At 48.2% G+C, this 25,931-nt stretch overlaps 1 protein-coding gene across 4 annotated transcripts in view; it reads left to right on the forward strand.

Moving 5' to 3' along the window:
- Positions 1 to 25,931, forward strand: part of SYTL4 (synaptotagmin like 4) — a 1,339,985-nt gene that overhangs the window by 1,179,000 nt on the left and 135,054 nt on the right. For all 4 annotated transcript variants that reach the window (XM_069612955.1, XM_069612954.1, XM_069612953.1 and 1 more), the window contains one exon: positions 13,574 to 13,735. In XM_069612955.1, coding sequence (XP_069469056.1) covers positions 13,574 to 13,735 — 162 coding nt within the window. The remainder of the gene's footprint in view (positions 1 to 13,573; positions 13,736 to 25,931) is intronic.

A 25,931-nucleotide genomic window follows, 5' to 3' on the forward strand; every position in this document is an offset into this window, starting at 1 on the left:
CGCCAGATATGCTGGAGGAAATAACCTGGTTTCGGCTCTCGTTCGCCGAGAAAAGCACTGATAAAGCACTCTAAGAACTTCCTTCGTGGAAAGGACACTCATACGGGATGAAATACAGCTACACTTGGCTGTAAAACCGATCCGACGTGTGAAACATCTAGTGCTGGGCACCATTTTGAAGAAGACTTCTGAGCAGAGAGACAAGTCTTGGGCTCAGACATACGAGACGCCCCTCGCGAGTACTGGTAAATGAAAACAAACACTGCGGACGCGATCAAAGGGGCGGATGCCCATTCATGGCTACCGGAACTAACCAGCATGACCGGTGGGTCCGCTCCAAGCACTGCGGAGAGGGAGACAGCGGAGAGGCTGTGAGGAGCGATACCCCACCATACTAGGAAACTGGCCACAATCAGACCAAACCCAGGCGGGCTCCAAGGACGTGGACCCCATAGGTGAGCATTAACATAGCTCGGCAGCACACATCTCCGGGGGGCGACTCCACATCCATAACGTTGGTAACATTTAACTGTAAAACGTTGCGAAAACCGAACCAAAGAGGGAGCTGTTTCTCCTGTAATATTAGTAATAAGGACTGCAAATTCACCCGGCAACTGGACCAGAAGGAAAACCACTCGAGAAAAATTGCTGAATTCGATGCGCAGAGCAGGATAGAAAGCAGCTACTGCGTGGGTACAAAGGTCCTGCTCGCTGCAGGCCCGGTGCACAGAGACTAGGGAAGCTATCAATACTAATCGCACCAAAGGCTACCAAAGTGTTCATCAGATAGACTACCACATGAAATATACAGAGAAACTGTAAAGGTAGCACTTGCCTTGTAGACCAGCAACCCAGGCTGGGACTAAACAGACACCCCCACTCGGGGAGACAACCGTGGGGCAGACCACAACCAGTAGAGGCCACCTGAATCACTCCTGACAGGGCGTCCCGGATTACTCGAGGAACACATACCCTGTTGCCTGAGACAAACCTGGAGACCAGAAAACCCCCAAAACCTGTGAATACAGATCGGGAAGCACTACTCAGTGCGCCAAGAGGAGAGTGATGCAACTCTGTGAGTCCAGGGAGAATGACCCACAGCGATTTAAGGGGGGTATACAGACACAAGGATAAACATAAAGCCTGAGACGCACCCTGCAGAACAGACAGTCGTACGAAGACAGACACAGAAAGGATACAGTGGACCAGGAAGAAACTAGTCTGGAGTGGCATAGAAGGAGAACCAGACATAGAATCGACCGAGAAGGTTGGGGACATATTTACAGGTATCTACGAGATACACTCAAAAAATGGTGAAAGGCCAACAAAAGATGGAAACGTATGTTGGCGCCAAGCCTAAAACGGTCAAACAGACCCATGATCAGCAAGAGGGGGACCCAAGGGCACCTGCAGAAACAGGGGGAGTGACCTTAGAGAACATTATGACCGCCATTCAAGATACGCGGAAAGTATTAGAACCAGGATCCAAGAAGTAGGGGTGGATGTCTCATTGGTGCGAGCGGACGTGGGGAAAGTAATCGAAAGTGTGGCATCAGCAGAACAACGGATTAGTGATTTGGTGGACGTGGTGGAAACCACGCACACTAAAATCCAGGGACTCCAAGAACCCTCGAAAACAGAGCAGAGGATACCGAAGGACGCTCTAGAAGATGCAACATTCGATTTGTAGGAGTACCGGAATGAATTGAGGGGGATAGCACAGAGTTCTTTGTGGAGAAAATAGTACTGGAAACACTGCAACCCCGCAGCCTCTCTAAATTGTTCACGGTGGAAAGAGCACATAGGGTACATAATAGCTAAACTGTTCAACTTTAGAGACCGGGCTGTGATCCTGCAAGAAGCTCGTAGACTGGGGAATATACAGATAGACAATACACAGATCCTGATATTTTTGGATTTCACGCAAGAAGTACAGAGACGAAGACGATCCTTCGAATCAGTGAAAAGGAAACTCTGAGAACAAGGCCTTCGTTACATGTTTTTCCCAGCAAAACTAAAGGTGTTGGCAGCGAACCAGTCACACTTCTTCCTTATACCTATCGAAGCCTGGATCTGGATAGAATCCAAATATGGCCAACCCACCAATCCAGAAACACGAAAAGACAGAGAAGACCAAGAGTGATAAAGACCCACTGCACCGGCAAATGACTAAGTCATAATGTTAAGGGAAGCAACGATGAACAGAGCAAACGCAAAAGAGAGGGAAATGAGAAGAAAAACTCACAGCAGACCAAGAGAACTTTTCCTCTGAATGGAAGATAATTCACTACTCTACGAGGGAGGAAGAGGAGGGGCATCAGTCTCTACAGCCAACGTTGAGGCCGAACCCCTTACTGCGACCCCGCCAGTCTCGCCAACATAAGCGAGACCGAAGGACTGAGCAGTCCAACCTCTATCTTTTTTTTGATGTTAAGTGTTGGAGTTCCGTCACAGTTTGAGGCAGGAACTAGCTTCTGCGAGATATATGGGGAAGAACGGGAAACTAAAGCGTAGGGAACCAGGAGGGATGGGGGAGTGGGGAGAAGAGGGGGAAAGGAATATAAACAGAGAAGACAGCATGAATCTTAAAAGGACAACACACCATCTACAAATCAGTGGCATACAACACAAATAGTACACCCAAGGAGGGGTTTTATGGCTTGGAAGTAAGGGTAACTAATCTTGGTAGCAAAAGGATACACTCGGGGAAACCGAAGGAAACTACGACAAACCCAACAAAGGAGAAATATGGGGGGGGGGGTGATACTCCGAAACAGCTTGAATGTCGATTAAGATAGGAACCTTTAACATACGCGGCCTGGGCAAGATATCTAAGCATTCCCAGGTTCTACAATTCGTAGTCAGGCATGATATTTAAATTGCATTACTGCAAGAGATGCATATGAGTGGAAAAGATCTTAGAGATCTCCAGAGAAGGTGGGGCGGCACGCTAGTGGAAACTTCATGTTCGTCATATTCTCGGGGGGTGCTCATCTGGGTGGATGCCAAAATACCACTACAACTGGAAACTTCCAAGGGGGATGATGAAGGACGCACATTTATCATGCGGGGCACATTAGAGGGACACAATTTATGCATAGTGAATTCATACGCACCCAATACAGACAATGAAGACTACTTTCAAAAAGTGGGTGAGTTAATAGGCAAAGAGAGGCTGAATATTCTCATCTGGGGGGGATTTTAACTGTTATTTAAACCCAAACGTAGACAGGACGGGAACAGGAGCTTACCAACGCCCCCCATTCAACACACTCCCTCAATGGAATGGAGCAGGAACTGGACCTGCAGGAACTATGGAGGGGATCAAACAGAGATAATAGAGTACTCATTCTATTCACCGGTACACAGGATGCACTCTCGTCTCGATTACTTATTCACGGGCGCTGAGGACGCACACAGATTCACCCTGACAGAATATTTAGAGAAAGTGATCTCCGAACATGCCCCATTGGTAACGGTACTACAGTGGGGACGTCGCTGTCCAGCGATACCAACCTGGAAACTAGGGGTCAAACAACTCAAAGACAGAGCCTTTAATACAACCCTGAGAGACAAAATTATCTCCTTTCTGAAGGACAATGAAGGATCGGTAGACAGAGGTGAGGGATGTGCATATCGAACGCAGTGGGTATTAGCAAAGCTCGCACCCGAAAGTTGAAGCAATCAGTGGAGGCGATCAGGGGTATAGAGATCGACCTGGGGAAGGGGGTAGAAGTGGGGTAGGACGTGGCAAAGGCCGTCATATCTCAAACTTCACATCAAGAAGCCCTAACTAAATTTGGTAGAGATCGCTCCACCAAAATGTTATATGGGGAAGGAGATAAAGCGGGTCGACTACTAGCATGGTTGATTCGGAAGAAACACACAAGGGGAGCAATTGCACAAATCAAGGATATCATGGGATCCAGAGTAGCCACACAACAACAGCTCAATGGGGTCATTCAGGAATACTACAAGTCACTGTACTCAAGTGAGGGGACATATTTTGAAGAGGAGGCTTCAGACCTACTAGAGATAGCAAGCATGCCCAAATTGACATCACTCCAGAGAGAAATGCTGGAGGGACCCATAAAGGTGGAGGAAATTGAATGGGCAATGCAGAAAGAAAGATCCCCGGGACAGACGGCCTGCCTTTGGAGTACTATCTAGAATACGCTGATATATTGCTCCTGGTGCTACAGAGAGTCTATAGAGAGACCTTCACCCGAGGAGTCCTTCCCGAATCAATGAGAGAAGCATTGATAACAGTTATCCTAATACCCCAAAAAACGCCACTCATTGTGGATCATACAGGCCCATATCACTCTTAAATGTCAACGCAAAGATATTGGGGAAGATAATAGCACTGAGGTTAGAGAAGGCTGTCATCAACATCATACACTCTGACGACTGCGGCTTTGTAGGGGGGCGAAATACTTCCATGAATATCAGGTGACTACACTCTATAATGGCAGAAGTCCGCCATTAAGAATAAGAACTAACCCTGATGGCCTTAGACGCCACTAAGGCCTTCGATTTTGTGGAGTGGGAATGGTTATTTAAGATGCTAGCAGAAATAGGGATGGGCCCCAAAATGCAACAGTGGATTCAATTACTGTATGCTAGCCCCCAGGCAAAAGTGAAAACAGGCGACTGGATATCTGAGAAGTGGCTGTTAGAAAGAGGCACCCAACAGGGTTGCCCGGCATCGCCAATATTATTCACCCTAGCGCTAGAACCTCTGGCAGGATACTTCAGTCACTATATACAGGAGACGGGTATCAGAGTTTGCGGCATAATGCACAATATATCATTGTACGTGGATGATGCACTGATATATGTAAGTAACCCAAGGGCTACTTTCCCAATAATATTGGAGGTGTTGGCCAACTTCAGGAAACTGTCGGGCTATAGTGTGAACAAGGAGAAATCATTGGTGTTCCCTCTGGGATCAATGAGAGTGCACTCTGTAGACCTACTCCCGAAATGGGGGATTCAATATGAGACAATCGTTTTGCTACCTGTGAATCACAATCTTCCACGAACTAGCAGAAACATTTGAGTTTAATACGGGTACTGGCTGGCATAGGAGAATCTATACGATTCTGGAAAACCTTACCAATCTCTTTGATGGGATAGTAGCCCTGTGCAAAATGGTGGTGTTACCCAGGTTGTTGTATTTCTTTAGCAACATCCCGGATAATGATCAAAAATATATTCTTTAAGATACTAGACACTTACATAGAGAAACTGCTTTGGGGGTCAAACAGACGGAGGGTAGCATTAACCACCCTGCGAAGCACACACGGAAGGGGAACTCACATTGCCAGATTATGAAGTATACTAGGCAGCGGCCCAACTGCAAACAGTCTCCAACTCGGTAACACACCTCTTCATCTGGGCTGAAAGCATGTCACCCACTCCATCGAGGGACAGAGTCTGCGTCAACTACATCTTCAGAAGGAGACCTCGCGAGAAGACCAAGATGGCAGCCACTTTTACGCTCCTCTCTGGGCTGCCTATACTGCTTATAGTGGCACAGAGGAAGATCCTGCTACCTCATTGGTTTACTTCCCCAACAAATACTAAGGCCCGGGTGAGCCGTGAAGCGAAGCCGGGCCCGGTATTAAAGGCCTGTGTTTAAGGCCCCCTGTCTTTTCCCTGTCCTTGCCCGAGAATTGCCCCATTTGCCTGATGGTGATTGTCTGCCCTCCACCTCCTGCGTGCTCCCTGGGGCACATATGCCGCCTCCTTACTTTAGCCATTGCTCTTCGATTCTACCTGCTTGCTGTAAACTCTACTCTCCTGCGAGAGTGCTCACTCTATTTTCCCATACTCCCTACCGAGTGAATCTCGCACTGTGCCTTGGTATGCGAATCCACAGCTGCCCACTATCCTGACTCCCTCACCGCTCTCGTTTGGAACATTTCAGAAACCCCTGAAGCACAGAACAATGTTAACCCGCTCCACAAACACTGGCCGCTGTGCCGACATTTAACCCACTTTGCTCTTCTTGACAATGCTCTGTCACTATGGTTTTTCTGATGTAAATACGGCCCATCATTTCCTAAGGCAATCACATTGACGTTACTGATGGATCCTGATCCACCAGCTGTCTCCTTACCACATTGGGTTAACTGACGTGCATTATTCTTTTAACTAACCTCGCTTCCTTTGCCAAGAGTTCTACTCACCTCCAATGTTGCAATTATCACTCTGTTTTGCCAGCTGTTCTATCATTGCTATGGCACGTGTGCCTGCTGCAGTATCAGCATACCATATTTGCCTTTGCACTAACCAAAATCTTTCTTTTTTATGCTATATTATACTCAAGTAATTGTATACTGCTGCTGTTTACATGTATACCCTACCGTCATTCTGCCAGCCTGACCGTCATAGCCTATCTTCATGACCCCTGCCACGCTGCTGTCCTCTCTGATCGTCTACTTACCTGATGTGGCCTCTAGTCCCAGAATGTGCCTCCCTAAGTACGTACTTCACCACCTTTAATATTATGGCCTGCATGGATATCTGCCTTAACTCCCTGCAACAAGAGACGAACTTTCACACATGTATCACTGTACCTGTTAAGCCCCCTATGTTTACTCTGATGTAGTTCCCCTCCACAAGAGGAAAGCTTTCCCAAGTATATATTCTATGTACCTGATATGTCTCGTATATGTACTCTGATGTAGTTCCCTGCAACAAGAGGTGATTTTTCCTAAGTATGTATTCTATGTACCTGATATGTCCCCTATATGTACTCTGATGTAGTTCCCCGCAACAAGGGTTGAGCTTTCCTAAGTATGTATTCTATGTACCTGCTATGTCCCCTATGTTTACTGTGATGTAGTTCCCCACAACAAGAGGCAAGCTTTCCTAAGTATGTATTTTTTGCACTATTCCAGGCACTATGTTTGCCTGTTCTATAACTATGTAATTTGTATGATTCTAGCCCTTCTTGTAACCATATCCTGGAGTTAAATTGCCTAGATGCCTCCAGGCTTTGTGCGCTATATAAATACCAAAATAAATAAAATAAAGGAGACTTGAAACGTTTACTAGGGAATTTTCCACCGTATAGGAAGGGGATTTAACTATTATGGGACCCAGTGGCAACTAGGGAAAAGAGTGCGATCTATGCAGTACCAAGGGAAGTTGGAAACCAGTATTAGGGAAATCTCGGAATTCACATTCATGTAGTCCGGATATACCATTGAGCTTTGATCCAGGGATCAGGGGAATACTGACCAACCTTAACCGGGTTAAACTACAGAGTAAAGGATGTACAAAAATGGGGGATCTCTATAAAGAAGTTAAATTGCTACCCTTCCAGGAATGGCGCCAACGGTATGACATGCCTGAAGGGGCTTTCTTACGTTACGCCCGAATTGTAAAAAGAATTGCTGAGCTATGGGAGGAAACTCAGGTTGTATCGGATAATAGCCCCCTGATGCACCAGATACTACGTAGTACCCATAGCAGGGGTTTGATATCTTGCCTGTATTTGTTGATGAAAGAATGAAACGAACTCCCGGAAGTAGCTGTAAAGGTGAAATGGGAACGAGATGTTGGGCGAGAGCTACCGGAGGAACACTGGGTCAAAATATGGGAACAAGCCCGTAAGGTATCAAGAAATGCCAGGTTCAGACTAATACAACCTTACCCACAGAGTACATATGACACCATCCAGACTCCACATGATTAACCCACAGCACCAAAACACCTGTCTGAGATGTAAGGAAGCTACAGCCGGTTTCTGGCACATGACATGGGATTGCCAGGCGATCAGAGCATTTTGGGAAGAGGTAGTGAGTAAGACTAACTCCTGGGCCAATAGCAAATATATGTGCTCACCCGAAACGTGCCTATGGGGGCCACTACCTGGGGGGAAGCGAACAATGTCCAAAAGGAAAATAGCGTTCTTTCTACTTATACTAGCCAAACACATTGCTATCTCTTGGAAAGAGCCGAAGGGCCCATCAATTCAGCTATGTTTTGAATGATGTATATCGATGGGGGATGGCAGAGATGGAGCTACTTCGAGACCAAGCTCCGGCGGATACGGAGGCTTACAATAGTATGGTCTGGGGACACATGTCAAATGAACTGAGGAATACCCCTGACTTGCGCCCCACGCAATGGGAGTGGCAAAGAAACTGATGTATTGCATATCAGAGATTCATCTTTAAAAAGAAACCAATTTAGATGCAGAGGCGTTGATCTGTATTACCGTTGTTAAGTTAGCCACCTACACCTGTGGAATAAAAAGGTGCAGAAACCATTAATCTCTATATCACAAACTGTTATATTTGTGGTACCCGTACCCTATCATTGATCCGATTGTCCCACCCTGTGAAGCAAACGGGTGCAAAGACTTTTTATTCCACAACCTGCATGAGAACTCTGAAACTGTATGTTGTATGCCTTTCACCCACCCCATACGATGGAGAATGTTTTGCACTTAAGTAAAATTGATGTACTGTGATACTGTATATACTTATATCAATGTAATGATGTTGGATGTTGTCAACACTTTACCAATAAACACATTTGAATTAGATTTATTTATTTTTTTAAATAAAAAAAAAGTTGGATAGCCATTAGATATTGAAGGTCTTATACTGGCAACATTTCATGAAAGTAATTTAAGAGTTTGCTGGTGGTCCAGAGGTACCCCGTATAACCGCTGAAGAGTCCTCTCGAGCTAGAGATTGTTAGGCCTTTGCCATTGCATTGCCATTGCATACACTCATTTGCCCTCTCGGATGGATATCTCAAAAAGGTCACTTTAGAACACCCTACAGGCTGCTGGAGAGCATGATCCAGCTCTAATTTTGAGAGGTCGATAAACGAAGGCGGGGGAGCAGTCAAACTATTGAAAAGGTTTGCCCAGTCTTAGGTCGGGGTTATGTAAATCATACCATGCATCAGATGGCTCTGCCTGGATTTTACGTCGAGAAATAGTTCAACGCTATTTTTTCAAGGGCATTTCTGCCAAAGCGTATGTTACCACCACCACAATACATGCAAGTCGACAAAATCTAACTAGAATTAACATTTTTAAAAGACACATCAGAGAAACCTAGAACACCTTGATTTGCTGAGATGAGTGTACATATAGGAGTTCTTGTTGCCATGAGTCCTCTCTTTTAAAAGTGCATATCAAATTGAGGTTTCTCCTGTCCTTGAGAAGGACATATTTGCTTGTTTAAGCCATTTAACTACTTTCTTCCAACAAGTGGCTATCCAAGCTCATTTGTTGGAAATTGTGTACCGCTCTGTGGGATAACAATGTCTTCTGTTATTTCAGTGCTCTGAGACTTATGGGTGTGTAGCGCTATATAAGAAATACAGCATTATTATTAGTATTGGTGACCTCTACACCCAATCACTGCAGATGCATATAGCACCAATGTTAGGGAGAATTCTCTCTTTAGGCTGAATTTCCTAACCTAGTGAATCGCCCAGCAGCTTTACTGGATTCCGGGAGTTAGTTTTTTTCTCCTGCCAAGAGTGAGACTCTTTTCCTCCCACTCTTGGACATGATTTATGGTGTTCCTTGGACTGTTAATGTGTTTTATGGGCTATGAGGTCCTTTACTCCATAGGGTATCATGTGTTTTTACTATGTGTGTTACACAGCACCCTCCGTGCAGTGACACAGGGGTGTCATAGTGACACCCCACCATAGACTCCATAGCCTGGGACTGACAACTGTCTCCCAGGGCATGTAAGGTCACCATTGACTTTACTAGTCCCAAATTATTAACAGAAACCAGTACAAACATCCTATTGTGGACGTACAGGTCGGGGCAATTCGATTGCCCCGGGGTCTGTTAGTCGAGGGGGCACGTCTTCGTCCCCCCTGATCGAGTTTTGGCTGGTGGCAGTGGAAACTACTTTTTATATTCGACCGCGAATATCTTCCTATGGGATTTTCCCATTGTTCGAGGCTACCAACTTTAATTATTTAATTCTCATAGCCTCGAACATACCGCCGGTTTATTTAATTCATATTAATTCGCTGGTTGGTATTTTTTGCCAGGACTCGATTCTAAAATGGCGTTTGTGTTCTCTTCTGTGACTCCAACCCAAGTCGAGCCCTTTGTTCCACTTTTTGGCGGGCTTCTCCACAGAAGCCTCCAAAAGTGGTGCCATTCTGTCTGGGTACCACAGGGGAGGTGTGGGAGGGGGTTTAGGCACCCTGGACTGAGTTACCTTGGTAACTCAAGTCACACTCTTGTGTGATTGGCCCAAGTGGTGAGCCAGCCGGCTCACCACTTAGCATGTTTGATTGACAGCTAGGCTGAGTGAATGGGGGTATGCTGCATAAAAGCAGGGCTTTGGGGACTGGAACTTCAGAAGTCGCCACAGGACCTGAGAATCCGACGAGGGAGAAGCTGAGCCGACCTACCACGACAACACCACCGGTGGAGCCCTGCGGAACCGACTCACCACTTCCCGACGACAGAGAAGATCTCCCGGCTGGAGAGGCTTCTTCCCCTGACTGGTGGGCACAACCAGTTTTACCTTCTTTCTTTGCACCCCAGACCGGTTTGTGGTCGAACTGCCCGTGCCAAGCACCCCGGCGGCCGGATAGCCAGTCACCATTGAACTGCGAATCAACGGACCGCTCCTTGTACCTGAGAAACTCCGCGGCTGGTTTCTTCCCTGGCCGTGCAACGGACTCCTGTCTTCCTCCATGACGAGATCCTCTCTTCCCCCGGACGAAGCACCGACTTGCATCCGCTGCCAGGAACAATTGCCCCCGCTGGAGTATTCTCACCACTTAAGGTACCGTGTCCGCCAGGCCTCCCTTTCTAAAGATTGCTACAAGGTAATAATAACCCCTTAACCTTCTGGACTGGGCTGGCCGCCTTGACCCTCTAACTGGTCCCTTTCTTTGGTCCAACTCCTTTTTGAACCGTTACAAGACTTTTGTGCACTGCAACCGTGAGACCTTGGACACATTTCGTTTGATACTCTTAAAGTGGATCCGGCCTATTGAACTCCAACTTCACGGTTTTACTTTGCCTTCCTCTCTTGTTATGTTCTTGTAAAAGAGTTGGGATCTGTTTCAACGTATTCTCTGCTTTTCTCTCCCTTTTAAAAAACGAACTATTAGAGTGTCATCTACGTTAAGTGCTCACCGCTGTCTGAAAATAAGTGGGGCTTTGCTTAAGACTTGTCTAATATTCTTTTAAGGGAGTGTATATCTTTTGGTGACCGTGTTTTTGAATTGCTTACTATTAGTGCCTGTGTGTTTTTCTAGATGTGGTTTTAAATAAATAATTATATCTCTTTTACACCAAGCCCTGGTCAGTGTTTTCTTGTTCTGCTGTGTTCTCTTGACCTATTGTGAATACTCTGTATGCTGCCTAAGTCTTCTTGAAGGAAGTCTGACTGCTCAACCACAGCTACCAAGTGAATCTGTGTGGTACAGACTGCTACCAAGTGGGTTTACTGCCAAACACCTGTAGTCTTAAATCTTTTGCAGTGGTCCCAGAGGGAACTGCACAGGTTTCTGCCTAACAACCACCCATACCGGATTCATCAAAAGGATTACAAGAAGGAAGGCCCTGCAGATCCTGTGACTTTCCTGGACACTGTTGAGCTCCTGCCGAATTGCTATCAAAGGCTGGCGGAATGCCTTCCATAGATGTATCATAGCGTGAATTGCACACCTACAGAGGCCCTTAAAGGGCAATCACTGGACCTCCCAAAGAGAGGCCCCCAATGATAAGCGTCTTAATTATCTTCTCAGGATGTGCCAACACCCTGCAGAGACATTTGCCACTGGCCAGGCATATAGATACAAGGTGCAATATGTTGTCAATGATCCCCAAGGTTTTGAGTAGACCCTGTCCGTCTGCGAGGTTGTCTCTCAACTCCTGTATAGTTTTATTAGGATCCTGTATCACTGGACAGTCTGACAAACTCCCAGTCACCAATAAGGCATTTGAATTGTGGCTACTTTGTGTGTTCTTAACATTGGAGGAGAGGGCCAAGCCCCCAAACTCTCTGTAACCCCATCTTAATCTTGAGGGATTGCTAGCTCTCTCTCCGCCCCTTCACATCTTAGATCAAGGGGGGGGCAGGAATTATTTAGTCAAGAGTTCAGTCCTGGGCTCCTGGCCACCCAACCCATGGCGCACTTATATCTATAATAACAGAGGAAATAGTTGGATTAGGATGAAACTTCTCATAGAGATTGGTGGGGTAACCAAAGCTCCTAGTTGCATCTTCTGGTGTGGGTGGCATGGCCGTTTCTGCTATGCTCCCTTGAATACCCTCTTCCGTGGTACAAGCAGTCTTATGACCAAGACAATTTTCTTCATAAAGCGGGTCTATTGAGGGTCCAATGCCTCCAGTAAGGACTTATCGAGCACACCTGCTTGCCCTGCTGCTGTATCGGGCAAAAGTACCCCAGAGGGAAATCTAGAGGGCATACGTACAACAGCCTTGCAGGATGGGGGGTGCAAATATCCTCCTGTTCCCAGCTGCAGCCATCAATTTCTATAGCGCTACCGCCAGCATGAAGGAGCATGCAAGAGCCGTTGAATCTGAATCAGGGAAAACATCTGAAAGTTTGAAGGGGACCTTTTTGCCACCACGGAAAATCCACAGACCCTACCACCTTGTTGGCATCAGTCACACCATCAACTTCAGCATTCACTTCCTGCACTACTGCTGAAAATGCAGGTGGGGCAGCAAATCCACCATAAAAGCTGCAGCTGCTGCAGCCCATGAACAGAGGAAAGCTACAATAGGCACGCTTACTGGAGGTTCTGGATTGGACTAAACAGAGGCTCCGATTAACTACGATCCAAGCTGAGATTAAGCCACACCCTGAATGGGCCACCTTTGAGCTGTTCTTTCCAACCTATAGCTATCAAGTAGATAGGTTTCAACACCTTCATATGATTCTTGATGGAATATGTATCGGAAAGGCCTAGAGGACCAAGGGGGGTTCAGGGATGGAGGGAGCATGGGAGGGAGGCAGGGATTTGAAATCATGTACATTTACAAACATGTTTGAGTGCCCCAGCACACATCCTTACCTTCAGTCTTAGTTTTTAGAGGTTCTGTCTCTCTACTACTCATTTGCCTTCTCTACTCATGAAACACAACTCTATCCCTTTAATGCTGTCCTAACACACACAATATTGGGATCCTTCTACCTCTTTTTATACATGTGCTGAAAGGGTTCTGGTTAGTTGGTCAACAGCAGAATTCAAAGACTGATAGATAAAGCATATATGCACAAAGACCAGGATGAAGACTAAGTAGAACCTACAGGGTTGCAGCAAGCACAGACCTGAATTGAGAATGCCTTGTGGTCCTTATCAGGAGACCTGTTTGGATCTTTGTATTTATGGGTTGAACTATCTTGCTTCTAGACCGACACTTGTTATCATACAGAAAAAGGTCATAGTTTCCTTCATCACATTTATTTGGCATCCGTTGTCAATGTTCTGCATCAAGTACTGAAGGTGTATTTGCTTGCTTTGGTTTCCTTTACAGTTTTACTTGACTTTGGTTTGTCTTTTTATTGTCATTTCTATGACCAGTATGGAATCACAGAGTCCCTGCTAGTTATGAGGAATCTGCAGCTTTCTGTCTGGCACCATGACCGGTTTGGAAGGAACACTTTCCTGGGAGAAGTAGAGCTACCTCTGGATTCCTGGAATTTCGACAGTCATTTGGATGAGTGTCTCCCTTTACATGGAAGGGTATGTAAATCATGCTTTGCCAGACTATCTGGGGCTTTCCATCAAGGTTGTAGTTGCTGGGGTTGAAAATGTTGCAATTCTTGTCCAGTTCTCCCTGGTATTTAAACAATTTGGGGACATGCTGTCTACAGATATTGATGTGCGTCTGCTCCTTCTCTGGTGCACACTATGGATTTCTGTTTATAATATTTAAATGCAACTTTGTAATTGATCTGTATTTTTATTCTGTGGTTTTAGATAGTATTTTAGTTATGATGCTTTGAAAGGAACAAGTTACTTACCTGTATGTTGTTCTCCAGCATGGGTCTGGCATGGATTCACATGCTCATGAATATTCCCCGTCGTCAGGCTGGGAATCCTCGGTAAAGAAAAAACCAGTATCAGTTTCGTTTCTGATCTGTCTTTCGTAGTAATAACCAATCACTGGTCTCTGCGTCATACTGACCACAGCCAATGACTGCCCTCTACCTAAGCACCGCCTCTGGCAGCCATCTTCAGATTTGGAAGCACGTGAAGTGGCAGTATGACCAAGTGAAGAGCCGCAGAGGGGTAGGCGGGAGGGTTCGCATGTGAATCCTTGCCAGACCCATGCTGGAGAACAACAGTTACAGGTAAGTAACTTGTTCCTTCTCCAGCATGGGGTCTGGCATGGATTCACATGCTCATGAATAAAGAATACATAGCAGTACACACATGCACAACCACGGGAGGTGGCAAAGGCTCAACATTAAGCATTGCATCAAACTCAACATTAAGCATCTTACCTCCTCACCAGGCTCACCTCAGGCGAACAGGTTGCGCAGCACTGCTTGGCCGACCCTGGTCTCCTCCCTGGAATCCCGATCGACGCAGTAGAACTTCGTGAAGGTGTGCGTCGACCTCCACGTAGCAGCCCTGCATATGTCCAGCAGGGGCACACCAGAAAGGAACGCCGTGGTAGCTGCGATCGCTCTGGTGGAATGGGCTCTCGGACGGCCAGGCAGCGGTCGGTTTGCCAACCGATGACAGTACATGATACAGCCGGAGAGCCATCTGGAAATGGAAGGCTTCGAGAGAGCCTTCCCCTGATTGACGGGTCCAAAGTTCACAGAGTTGTGACGTCTTCCGAAAACACTTTGTGCGGTCCACGTAGAACTTCAGCGCTCTAGCCACATCCAGCGAGTGCAAAGTCCTCTCAGCCGGCGACGAAGGCGACGGGAAGAATACAGGCAACACCAAGGGTTCGTTGAGGTGGAAGTCCGACGGTACCTTGGGCATGAAGGAGGGGTGCGTCCTGAGCACTACCCTCGTGTCGTGAAAAGTCAAGTACGGGGCCTTGCAGGAAAGGGCCTGGATCTCTCCCACCCGTCGTGCGGAGGTGATGGCCACAAGAAACACTGTTTTCCACGACAGAAACTTCAACGGGGCCGAGTGCAGAGGCTCGAACGGAGGTCCCATGAGCTTGGTCAGCACCACGTTGAGCTCCCACGCCGGGGCCGGAGCCTTCACCGGCAGGAACGATCTGAACAGTCCCTTCATGAACTCTTTCACCAGACGATGAGACCACAAGGACGTCCGCCCCGTGGTTCTGGTGTATCGGGAGATCGCAGCAAGATGAATCTTGATGGACGCGTGTGCCAGTCCAGCTTTGGCCAGCGTCAGCAGGTACGGCAGTACTTGGGGAGCCGTAATCCGTAGAGGGTTAATCTTCTGTGCGTGGCACCAGACAGAGAACCTCTTCCATTTGTGTCCGTAGCATTTAAGAGTCGAGGACGCCCTGGCCTTTGCAAGAACCTCTCTGCAGTCGGCCGGTATGTCGTATCCTCCAAACTCTAGCGCTGCAGGAGCCAGGCCTGCAAGTTCAGCGATTTCGGGTCGTGGTGGAGGATGGCGCCTCCTTCCCTGGAGAGCAGATCCGCGTCCACCGGCAGCTTGATTGGCGGGGACGCTGACAAGTCCAGAAGGTCCGGGAACCATATCTGCCTCGGCCACGCAGGTGCGACGAGGATCATCCTGCACCGTGACCTCTTGAGCTGGTTGACGAGCCGGATTAGCAGTGGCAAAGGAGGGAACGCGTAGAGGAACAGGCCCTCCCAGGGGAACGAGAAAGCATCGCCCATGCTCCTCGCCTGGGGAAACCTGCTGGCGAACCTCCGGCACTTGGAGTTCGTCGCCGTCGCGAACAGGTCGATCTGGGGTGTGCCCCACCGTCGGAAGAGGCGATCCACTAGATCCTGCCGTAGTTCCCACTCGTGGCACGAGCGCAGCTCCCTGCTGAGTGAGTCGGCGATGGTGTTTTTTATCCCTGCCAGATGAAACGGCACCAGAAACATCCCTTGGGCGACTGCCCAATGCCACAGGTCCTGCGCCTCCTTGGACAGTGCTGGGGACCTGGTTCCGCCCTGTTTTCTGATGTAAAACATGGTGGTGGTGTTGTCGGTGAAGATCCTCACCACCTTGCCCTTGAGGGACGGAAGGAAGGACCTGAGGGCCCAAAACACTGCACGGAGCTCCAGGACGTTGATATGTAAGGATTTCTCCGTCGGGAGCCAAAGGCCTCTTGCGTGCAGATTTTCGGTGTGCGCTCCCCACCCTTCCAGGGAGGCATCCGTGGTCACTGTCTCCTGGTGGGCTGGGGTCTGGAAGTCCATGCCCGCCGTCAGATGCGCACGGGTGCCCCACCACCGGATCGCTCGTCGGAAACTCTCGTCGAGTGTGATCCTTTCCTCGAAGCTGCCCGTCGTTTGGATCCAGCGCGCGTCCAGGAACTCCTGCAACGGGCGCATCCGGAGCCTGCACATGGGAATGAGGTAGATGCAGGAAGACATCATTCCGAGGAGGGACTTGATGGACCTCACCTTGGCCGCGTCGGCCACCAACATCCGCTGCACCTTGCCCAGGATGGTCCTGGTCCTCTCCTCCGACGGGGAGGCCAGAAGGGACACTGTGTTGAGCCTCGCTCCCAGAAACAGAGTGTCTTGCGCGGGTACCAGGTGGGATTTGGCGTAGTTCACGGAGAATCCCAGGTCCGTGAGAAGTTGGACGGTCCTTGCCGTGTGAACCACGGCGAGCTCCCTTGTCTTGGCTCGGATGAGCCAGTCGTCCAGGTAGGGGTAGACGTGGATCCCTTCGCGGCGCAGCTGAGCCGCCACCGGTGCGAGGCACTTGGTGAACACCCTGGGTGCCGACCGTAGACCGAAGGGGAGGGCTTTGAACTGGTAATGCCGCCCTTGGACCACAAACCTGAGGAATGTTCGGTGCCCCTTCAAGATGGGAATATGGAAGTAGGCATCCTCCAAATCCAACGACGACAGGAAGTCTCCTTCCTCCAGCTGACCCAGGACGTGCTGGAGGGTGACCATCCGGAACTTTTGCGCCTTGATGAACTTGTTCAGACGTCGCAGGTCCAGCATGGGGCGCCATCCCGCCGTCTTCTTCTTCACGAGGAAGTATCTCGAGTAGACTCCGGAGCCCCGAAGCCTCTTTGGGACGAGTTCGATGGCGCCCTTCTTGAGCATCGCCTTCACCTCCAGGAGAGGTTGAGGGACGTGAAGTTCTTCCCTGGCCACGGGGGGGACGCGCGGACACTTTCTTTGAAACTCGAGCGCGTGGCCCCGGGCCAACGCGTCCAGCACCCAACGGTCGGTGGAGATGGACTCCCACACGCTGACGAAGCTCGCCAGCCGGCCTCCCACCGGGGTGCTTCGGTGGGGGCCCGACCCCCCGGCCGGTTCAATCCTGCTTCGACAAGGCTTTAGCGCCTTGTCCTTGGCGACGACGGCGGGGTCCGCCAGGCTTGCCTCGTCCTCTGTAGGCCTCCTGAGATGACGAGCGGGCCGCTTGACGGTAGGAGGAGAAACCGCCGCCGGAACCTTTGGAGGCGCCCTTGCCTCCGCTGCTCCGAAAGGGCGTCCGTCGTTGTTGCAGAACTCCAAGGGCCCGGGCCATCTCGGTGTCCGCTTTAATGGCCTGAAGGGAATCGTCCACTGTTTTCCCAAACAGGTTGTTCCCATCGAAGGGCGTGTCCAGGACTCTGGTCTGAACGTCTTGACGGAAGTCCGTAGCCTTGAGCCATCCACGCCGCCTAAGGCAAACGCCGTTGCCCAACTGGCGGAACCCAGTGTCGGCGATGTCCGTCGCAACGGTAATGGCGTGGTCCGAAGCCACCTCACCTTCCTGCAGGATATCCAGGGCCTCTGCCCTCTTGTCGTCCGGCAAGAAGTCCAGCAGGGGAGCCAGTTTGTACCAGAGCTCCCTGTCGTATCGGGCCACGATAGCCAAGGCGTTGGCAGCTTTAATCGTCGTCGCTGTAGACGAGATGACTCTGCGTCCCATAGCGTCCAATTTCTTTCCCTCGCCGTCCGGTGGGGAAGTCGATGTGGAGGCCGCACCCCCCCCCCCCGCTTTTTTCCTGGCCGCCGCGGAGACGACGGAGTCCGGAGTAGGCTGCGCCCGGAGGCACAGGGGGGCCGTGTCTGGGACCCGGTACTTTTTCTCGTACCGGTCTCTACTAGCTGGCTTCGTGGACGGGTTCTTGAGGAGGGTGAGGCCCTCATCCCAAATGTCGTCCAATAGAGGCACCGCGAGGACCGTCTTCCTCTTGGCCTCGCGCCGCTGATGAAGGAAACCTTCCTTCTTCTTCTCCTCAGGGCAGAGTTGGAAAAGCTCGGATGCCCTGGCGATCATTGAGTGGAACGATCCAATCTCGTCGGGCGGAGAAGCCCTGGTGGGAGGCGACGACGGTACATCCTCGTCGTATACCTTGTCGTCCGTACCCGTCGCTGCCGTGTCAGTCCCCGTATCATCCCCTCGGGTGGACGGGGAGGAGGGCTGGAAGGGGCGCGACGGCTGAAAAGGAGGTGGAGGGTGGATCCTTCTTTTCTTGGTAGGGGGAACACCAGAAGGTCCCGGTTCTGGGTCCCCCGACGGGAGAGGTTCCGTCGGCAACGGTAGTCTCGTCCTTATCTCTGAGCATAAGGACTGTATAGCCAACAAAATGGCCGCCGAGTTGTCTCGCGGCGCTGGCAGAGGGGAATCCGACGGGCGATCAGGGGCCCCGTCGGTACCCTCGACGATGTCGTCGTCCCCTGCGTCGGGATCCATCCCGACGGGCCGGTCTTCTTCCACGCCGAGGCCGTGGCTTAAGACCTCGACCAGCTCCTCCTCCGAGGTTGAGGCCGAATCTACGACGACGCCCTGCCCCCCCTTTTTCTTCCCCACGGGGGATTTCACGGGGGTCCTATCGATGGGCACAAAAGAGGACTCCCTCCGAGGTGGCAGGGAGACTCTGAGCCCCGAGGTCGCCACCACTGGTGTAGCCTCCACAGGCTGAGCCAGGGCCGCCGCGACAGTTTCAATAGAGGGCTTGGCCGGATGGATTAAGGCCTTCACCACCTTAGGTGCGCTCACCGCCTTATCCTTGAGGGGGGGGACACTGCCTCGCTCCCCCTCCGCCTTCGAGCTCGACCGGGGCCTCTCCAGGAGCTTCGCCGGGTGCTCGGCCTTCCTCTTACCCGACCCAGAGCGTTGGCTCGTGGTTGATGGTGCCGGGGAGGGTGCGCCCTGCCTGGCGCCCGTAGAGCCCGACCGTTCGGCGCTCCCGGTGCCAGCGGACTCGCAGTGCTTGGCCTTATGTTGGACCCCCGTCGCCGGGGCGTCCTCAAAGGTCTTAGAAGACCGCTCAGATTTCTTCCTCTTCTTCTCGCCGGACGGGCTCTTCCCTTCTAGCCAGTTGGCGAGACGTTGATGGCGGTCCTTCATGGTCCGCTCCGACATGTTGCCGCAAAACGCACAGTTCTTCTCCACGTGCGTCTTGTCCTCATGTAGGCAGTAAAGACAAAAAGAGTGTTCGTCCTCCTTGAAGACGTTCTGCAGCTGGCATCCAGGGCAGACCCTGAACAGCTTTCCGGGCGTCGAGCTTCCCTTCTCCTGGGCCATGACCGGGCCTGAGAAACTTCTGGAGTCCTCCAAAAGCGTAGCTCGACGAAATCTTCACCCTTGAGGGGCGCAGACGAATCCGAAACGGGTCCCCGTTGATCGGATGGAGAGTCGGTGGAGCTTGAGGCTCTTTTGACCGAAAAAACGAAGTTTGTGAGAAAAAACGTGAAAAAATAGCACTAACGCTCGAGAGCAATAGCACGAGGATCCCAACACATGAACGTGCGGTAAAAATCTGAAGATGGCTGCCAGAGGCGGTGCTTAGGTAGAGGGCAGTCATTGGCTGTGGTCAGTATGACGCAGAGACCAGTGATTGGTTATTACTACGAAAGACAGATCAGAAACGAAACTGATACTGGTTTTTTCTTTACCGAGGATTCCCAGCCTGACGACGGGGAATATTCATGAGCATGTGAATCCATGCCAGACCCCATGCTGGAGAAATTGTATTTTTAAATATGTTGTTCAGCACTCCATTGCTCCCTGTGGGGATGGGGCACAACTTCTAAAACTGGTCATATCCACCTTGCGTAAGCTATTCAGAAATCGCTATCTCACTGATCATTTCACCCTGGTTGTACAGTTGACCTTGCCCTTCAGCACGATTCTGGACCCGCTGTCCACAACCTTGGCTTCTCCATCAACTAATCACAGTCTTCTGTGTTGTCCTTGATTTTCAAGCGTTTGTGGCTGTCTGCTATAGAAAACTTAGTTTTGTATCTTCCAATGAAATACAGAACTCGCTCTCAACCGGAGCTCCAGATTAAAAGGATTTCCATTAGCTATATACATAAACTGATACATTTTAAATACTTGCACCAAGCATATTATTCTCCCGAAAACCTGAGTATGATAGTCCTGCCAGCACTGGCACGTGGGGTGGAAGTAGCAGGTTTCCTACACCTAGCTTGTTTCCGCTATTCTCGGAAGGCAGTATTCTACACCATAGAAAATAGTGGAAAAGTCCTTCTCCCCTGTACCACCATCTAGCCCTCCTAAAGGTCATGATGGATGTTCCGAAAGACCTGCACTGCCCGAGTGCTCCCATTTGCCAAGAGACCTGTTTCTGTGCACTGGGGAGATGGTATCAGCGCTTATTCGCAGGTTTGGTTGTGGGATATAGCTGACTGCAACAAGATGTAAGATGCCTACTGTGAGCCTATCTCCTATACTTAATTCCTGAAGGACACCTGACAGCATTACAAGTATATGTGTCAACAGAGTATACCAGATGATTGATGCACTTTACCCAACACTTTTTAAATGCTCCTTTTGGGAGCCCCCAAGATTGCAAGTATCCCAGGTCCCGAGTGTGCACCTGTGCATTCCTTCCTCTCCACAAACCTACCCTCTGATGAAGTGGTTGACCTTCCCAATTGTAATGCACTATCACTGTGTTATTGCCTCTGATTAAGTGTTGTATTTTTACTTGAAAACATATAACCAAAGTTTTAAAGGAAAATGATAAAGGAGGTTACTCCAGAGTTGCATAAACCCTCAGCTTTCTCAAGGTGGCTGAAGGAGGTAGGTGCACATTGGTGGAAACTCCATTAGGCTCCAACAGCTAATGTGCGGTGGGAGCTCAACAGCAAAATGTTTCAGTGATTCTTCACCACTTTGGGTATCTGACTCCGCATTGAAAAAAAATACAACCAGCATACAGGTTCTATGGGCAAGACACAAGGCTTCCTCTGGAGAATCTTCCTCACTAAGTACGCCAGCAAAGTTTTCTACATTGTACAGTTTTAATATGCTTTTACTCACATCTCAGTGAATTTCTGATAAATGCTTCATTCTGCCCAATTATATGGTTAGTAGCTAATGACAGACTGGCAAAATAATTATTCACTTTAGGGTACCTCAGTCTAAATGACATCTAAAGGCTGCTCCCTTTTCGAGAATTCTCTTATAAAAATTAGATCTTGAAGTATCAGGCTTTGAAAGCACCATCCAATAGTTATGATTCTCTAAGAATATCTGTCAATTGGAGAATGGGCATGCTCACATAGAGACCCTCCTCTTGTAAATATTTTCTAAATTTCTCTGAAAATTAGAAGCAAGACAGCCCTGAAACCCAAAGGAGTGACCGATGATAAAGCCATTTTATTCTTGCATCCAAATACAGCATTGATGTCTGAAAGAGTATTAGTTGGTCCATGGTTTTAGTATCTGTTTATTGAGCCAACAGTGAACACCTGTGATGAATCCTGTGGAGTCATCACTGATCCCCAGCCTGAGATCTCCTCCCATGTGTCCAGGGGAGGGCTGCCGCCACCTGATCCTGACCCTGGGGGTGGTGTTGTGAGGGAGGATGGTGTCAGGTTAAAATGTCAAACATTTGGTCGAATTACAAAAATGTCGAAAAAATGTCAACATTTATTTTTTCAAATGCTTAATTTTTTTTTTTACATGTCTTTTTTGGTTCCGCAAGTAATAAAAAAAAGGGTTAAAACAGAAAAAAAATAAAAAAGGGGGGTTAGGGGGGAACTCCCCATTTCGAACAAAAAACAAAAAAAAAGACTTCCGACAAAATGTTATTCAAAATATCACTATAAACCAGAGAGTATCACATAGGAGGAGATGGCTGTCGGGTAGAGGTGGTGATTCCCTCAGGAGAGATGCAGTATTCTTCTCTTTCATGTGAGGAAGACCCTATAATTCCAAATTTCATGATGGCCTATTGTCATTATACACATCCCTCCAATTGTAAAATCCCAAAACCCTGTCTTGTGAAATACTCTAGACAGAATATTATTTATACCTCATAAGTACTTAAAACAAAAATCACATCTCCTATTCATGATGATATTCGATTAGGCAAGAATTCCAAACAGAATCTCCTCAAAAACAATGTTAATCTTATGGACTCCAACTTCCATAGTGCCTCAGGTACTGAGTTGAAGAAGAGGGGCAAGGAGTTAATGTGGATTGAGAGAAGCCCTAAGCACAATGTGCGTACTAGTTGTTGGATGAAGTATCTTCACGGGACATTTAAAGCTGACTTTCACTGGCAATCAGAGGTTGTGTATGGAGTTCGAGAGAGAAGGCGCAATCCGGGCAGAGTGAAGGGCAGAGCAGCAGGAAAAGGCAGATGTGCTGAAGCAGACCACGCTGAGACAGGCAGGTGCTCCTGGGCTGCCGTTCATCAGCCTTTGGCAGGCGAGTATACCAGGGAATCCTCCAAAATTGTATAAGGAATAGAGACATTGTCCTAGGATACCTGTCAGGAAAGTATACCAGGGCATCTGAGGAAACCACTGAGGACTTTCCGACAAGGGAACATACCTGGATGTCACATTTAAAGCAGGAGTATAAAGAGACGCTTTGCCATCCGTGAAGCAGTTGTATGAAATAGAAACTTTACCATATTTAATGCAGTTGTATAAAAGAGACTCTTTGCCCTTCGTGAAGCAGTTGTATGGAAGAGACATGTTTCAAAAGATTGAAAAAACTGTTATGCAAAAGAGACACTTTACTATTTGTGGTGCAGTTGTATGGAAGAGACACTTGGGCCATCTTTGAAACAACAGTTATGTAAAAGAGACCTTTTTTACTCACTTTAAGAAACTTTTACTTGGAAGAGACATTCTAACCCCAACATTAATTGTGCTATCCTTCCTGAAGTAATCCAGGGGAAGGGAACCACCCTCTCAATCTAAGGACTTCACTTTTAGAGAAATCATTTTTGTTAGATTTACTTATGTGTTTCCACCTGCGAACATTTTGAGTAAACATACTTCAGGGACGCTTTTCCTTACACTTCTTAGTCGTTCATGTTAGAGCGCGGGTCAGATATGTTTTGGATACAAGGACAGTTGTTATAATTTGACGACAAGACACAGACTGAACTTTAGTTTTATTTTTCTAGGCAGGAATTTTTTTAGGCGAGGGACGGAGGTGTTTATCTAACCCATTCTCTTTAATAAAGATGTTGGATGTTGAAAACATTAACATTTTGTGCCCGCCTCTCATTTCTGACCCCTCACACACCATAGTACAAAATAAAAACCGCTAGCGATAATGCTAGAATAATGTAAAAACCACAAAGTAACCCTCACCTTAAAGTTGCCTTGAAGGAACCAGGTACAAACTGATGTACAATAAATCCAGAATCCTTCAGGACAGGATTTCATGTAGGAGGGTCCGCAGAATCATCTTTCTGAACTCCCTCATTCTGTCAGAGGAAGGCCTTCACAGCATCAAGATCAACAAACGCAAAATATTTCTCTCTGGGCTGTATTTTCAATTTCTCTGCCTCTTGAGCATGGCTTGTCCTTTAGCTATCGAGCTAGCTTTGAGATCAGGAAAAGGAATCATCTGACCCTCCAACACTACTATTCATCATCACTGTCTACATGGTCTCCTCCCTGGCAGAAGTGTTTGGAAACACGATCACCACCATGCCTCCAGCTGGCCCTGAAGACCTTGATGGAAAGTGATATGCTTTTCGAATGAGGAATGTCAACATTGTCTTGTGGCTGAATCCAGAGAAGATTGAAGAACACTCAGAAGTTTCCACCTTAGACAGAACTCGCAGGACTCTATAAACCATCTGCCAAAATGTTTCAGCAGCCTCCACTTTACTGTCAAGCATTCACATGGACGCCACCCTTTTCTCTATCTTATCTTGAGTGCAAGACTCAGCTCGAGGCTGCATTTCCTCCATTTGTTGCACCCGCAGAAGACCCAAACCACTCAATTCACATTCTGTGCTTTTAATGCACCCCGCCATAGCTTACAGCCAAGACTCTGTAGAAGTTACAGAATGCGCCACCTTTTCCAACCTTTTTGGCAATCCCAGATAGTCTACATGACCTGTCAGAATTCCCAGTCATGCCCTTTTCTTGGGTAATGAGCCCCTTTCTTCGGATGCTGCTTTACTTTGCATGGGGAACAGGGCAAAAAAGTCTTCCTTCGCCCTCCTCCCCCTCTATCCATACCTCAACATCCCAAAGAGATCACCACTTTGACGCTTCCGGCACAGTGGTGCTGCCGGAGTCCAAGAGAACACCACCTAATGAGCGATCTTCTCCCTGGGGATCATACAATGACGGCCCTGTTTTTACGGTGCCGACCGAAAAAGCTGACTTTATTTAATTTCAACCCATATATATATATATATATGTATATATATATATATATATATATATATATATATATATATATATATATATATGGATGGGTTCAGTATATAATGAATGTAGGGTGCCTGTGTGCAGTTGTTCAGCAGCCGGCTCATGCTCTCTTTGAGGCAAGGACTGTGCCCGATCAGTTATCTTGGCAACTCTTCAAAGTAAAATGCAGCGCAGAGGTGCCAGGGCCATTTAACTGAGAAACTCCACCATAGCCTTCCCTATCCAGGATCTCTCTACCGACAATGGAGGTAATAAAATGAAGAAGTCTCTCACTCCCCTCTCCATGGCTTGCTGTACAGACTCCTCAAACCCACCGTCACCCTCTTGTTGTCCTTGTTATCACCTGGGCCCTCCACATTGACTCCTCTTCATGGTAGGGATCAAACCAAAACTGTCAATCTCTGGAAATCCTGGACAGCCACTTCCACCCAGTCATTCCCGAAAAAGTGGCCAGTGCACAGCCCCTTGAAGCAGCATAATGGCTCAGTTCTTGCCACTGTAGTCCTGGAGCAACTAACAAAGGCAGTCACCTTCGCTCCCCACAAGGTACAAACATTTTAATATTAGGGTGAGTGTTTGGAAAAATTAAGGGACCAATGTGTATTTAGTGATTCAAGCATTCACACTTTTTAGAAGAAACATTTGTGCAATATAAAGATATGTGGTTTTTCTGATGTTCCCAAAATGCTCTTTGGTTGTGTTGGTCTCCTTCCCCTTTCTCAAAGGGGTATTTTGAAAGAGCACAATATGCGTGTACCAGAGTGTCCATCTTAGAATGTTTACCTTATATCAAAAAATAATGAGCTTGCTTATTCCAGGTTTTGATAATGTAATACAAGCTTAACTTTCTTATATGACTACAATATACACTGGAAATGATTATTAGAAATGTATGTTGTAAAAGTTGAAAAAGAGCAACCGTACAATGTTAGTCCCAATAAATAATTTGCTTTCTTTTAATAGCTGCTTTTACAAATAAACACAGTGACCCTGTTTTAAGTTCTAAGTGTCTTTTCTCTGGTCGTCGTACAGTCAGTAAAGATGTGGTGTCTAGGAAACACTCGCCTGACCATGCGACTCCTGCCCGCAGGCCGAGAGAGGGCACTCAGAAAGGGCGAGCACAAGCTAGGCGAGTGTGGTTGGGA

Source organism: Ambystoma mexicanum, chromosome 5p (genome assembly GCF_040938575.1).
Source record: "Ambystoma mexicanum isolate Mex_15411 chromosome 5p, UKY_AmexF1_1, whole genome shotgun sequence".
Classification (NCBI taxonomy): Eukaryota; Metazoa; Chordata; class Amphibia; order Caudata; family Ambystomatidae; genus Ambystoma; species Ambystoma mexicanum.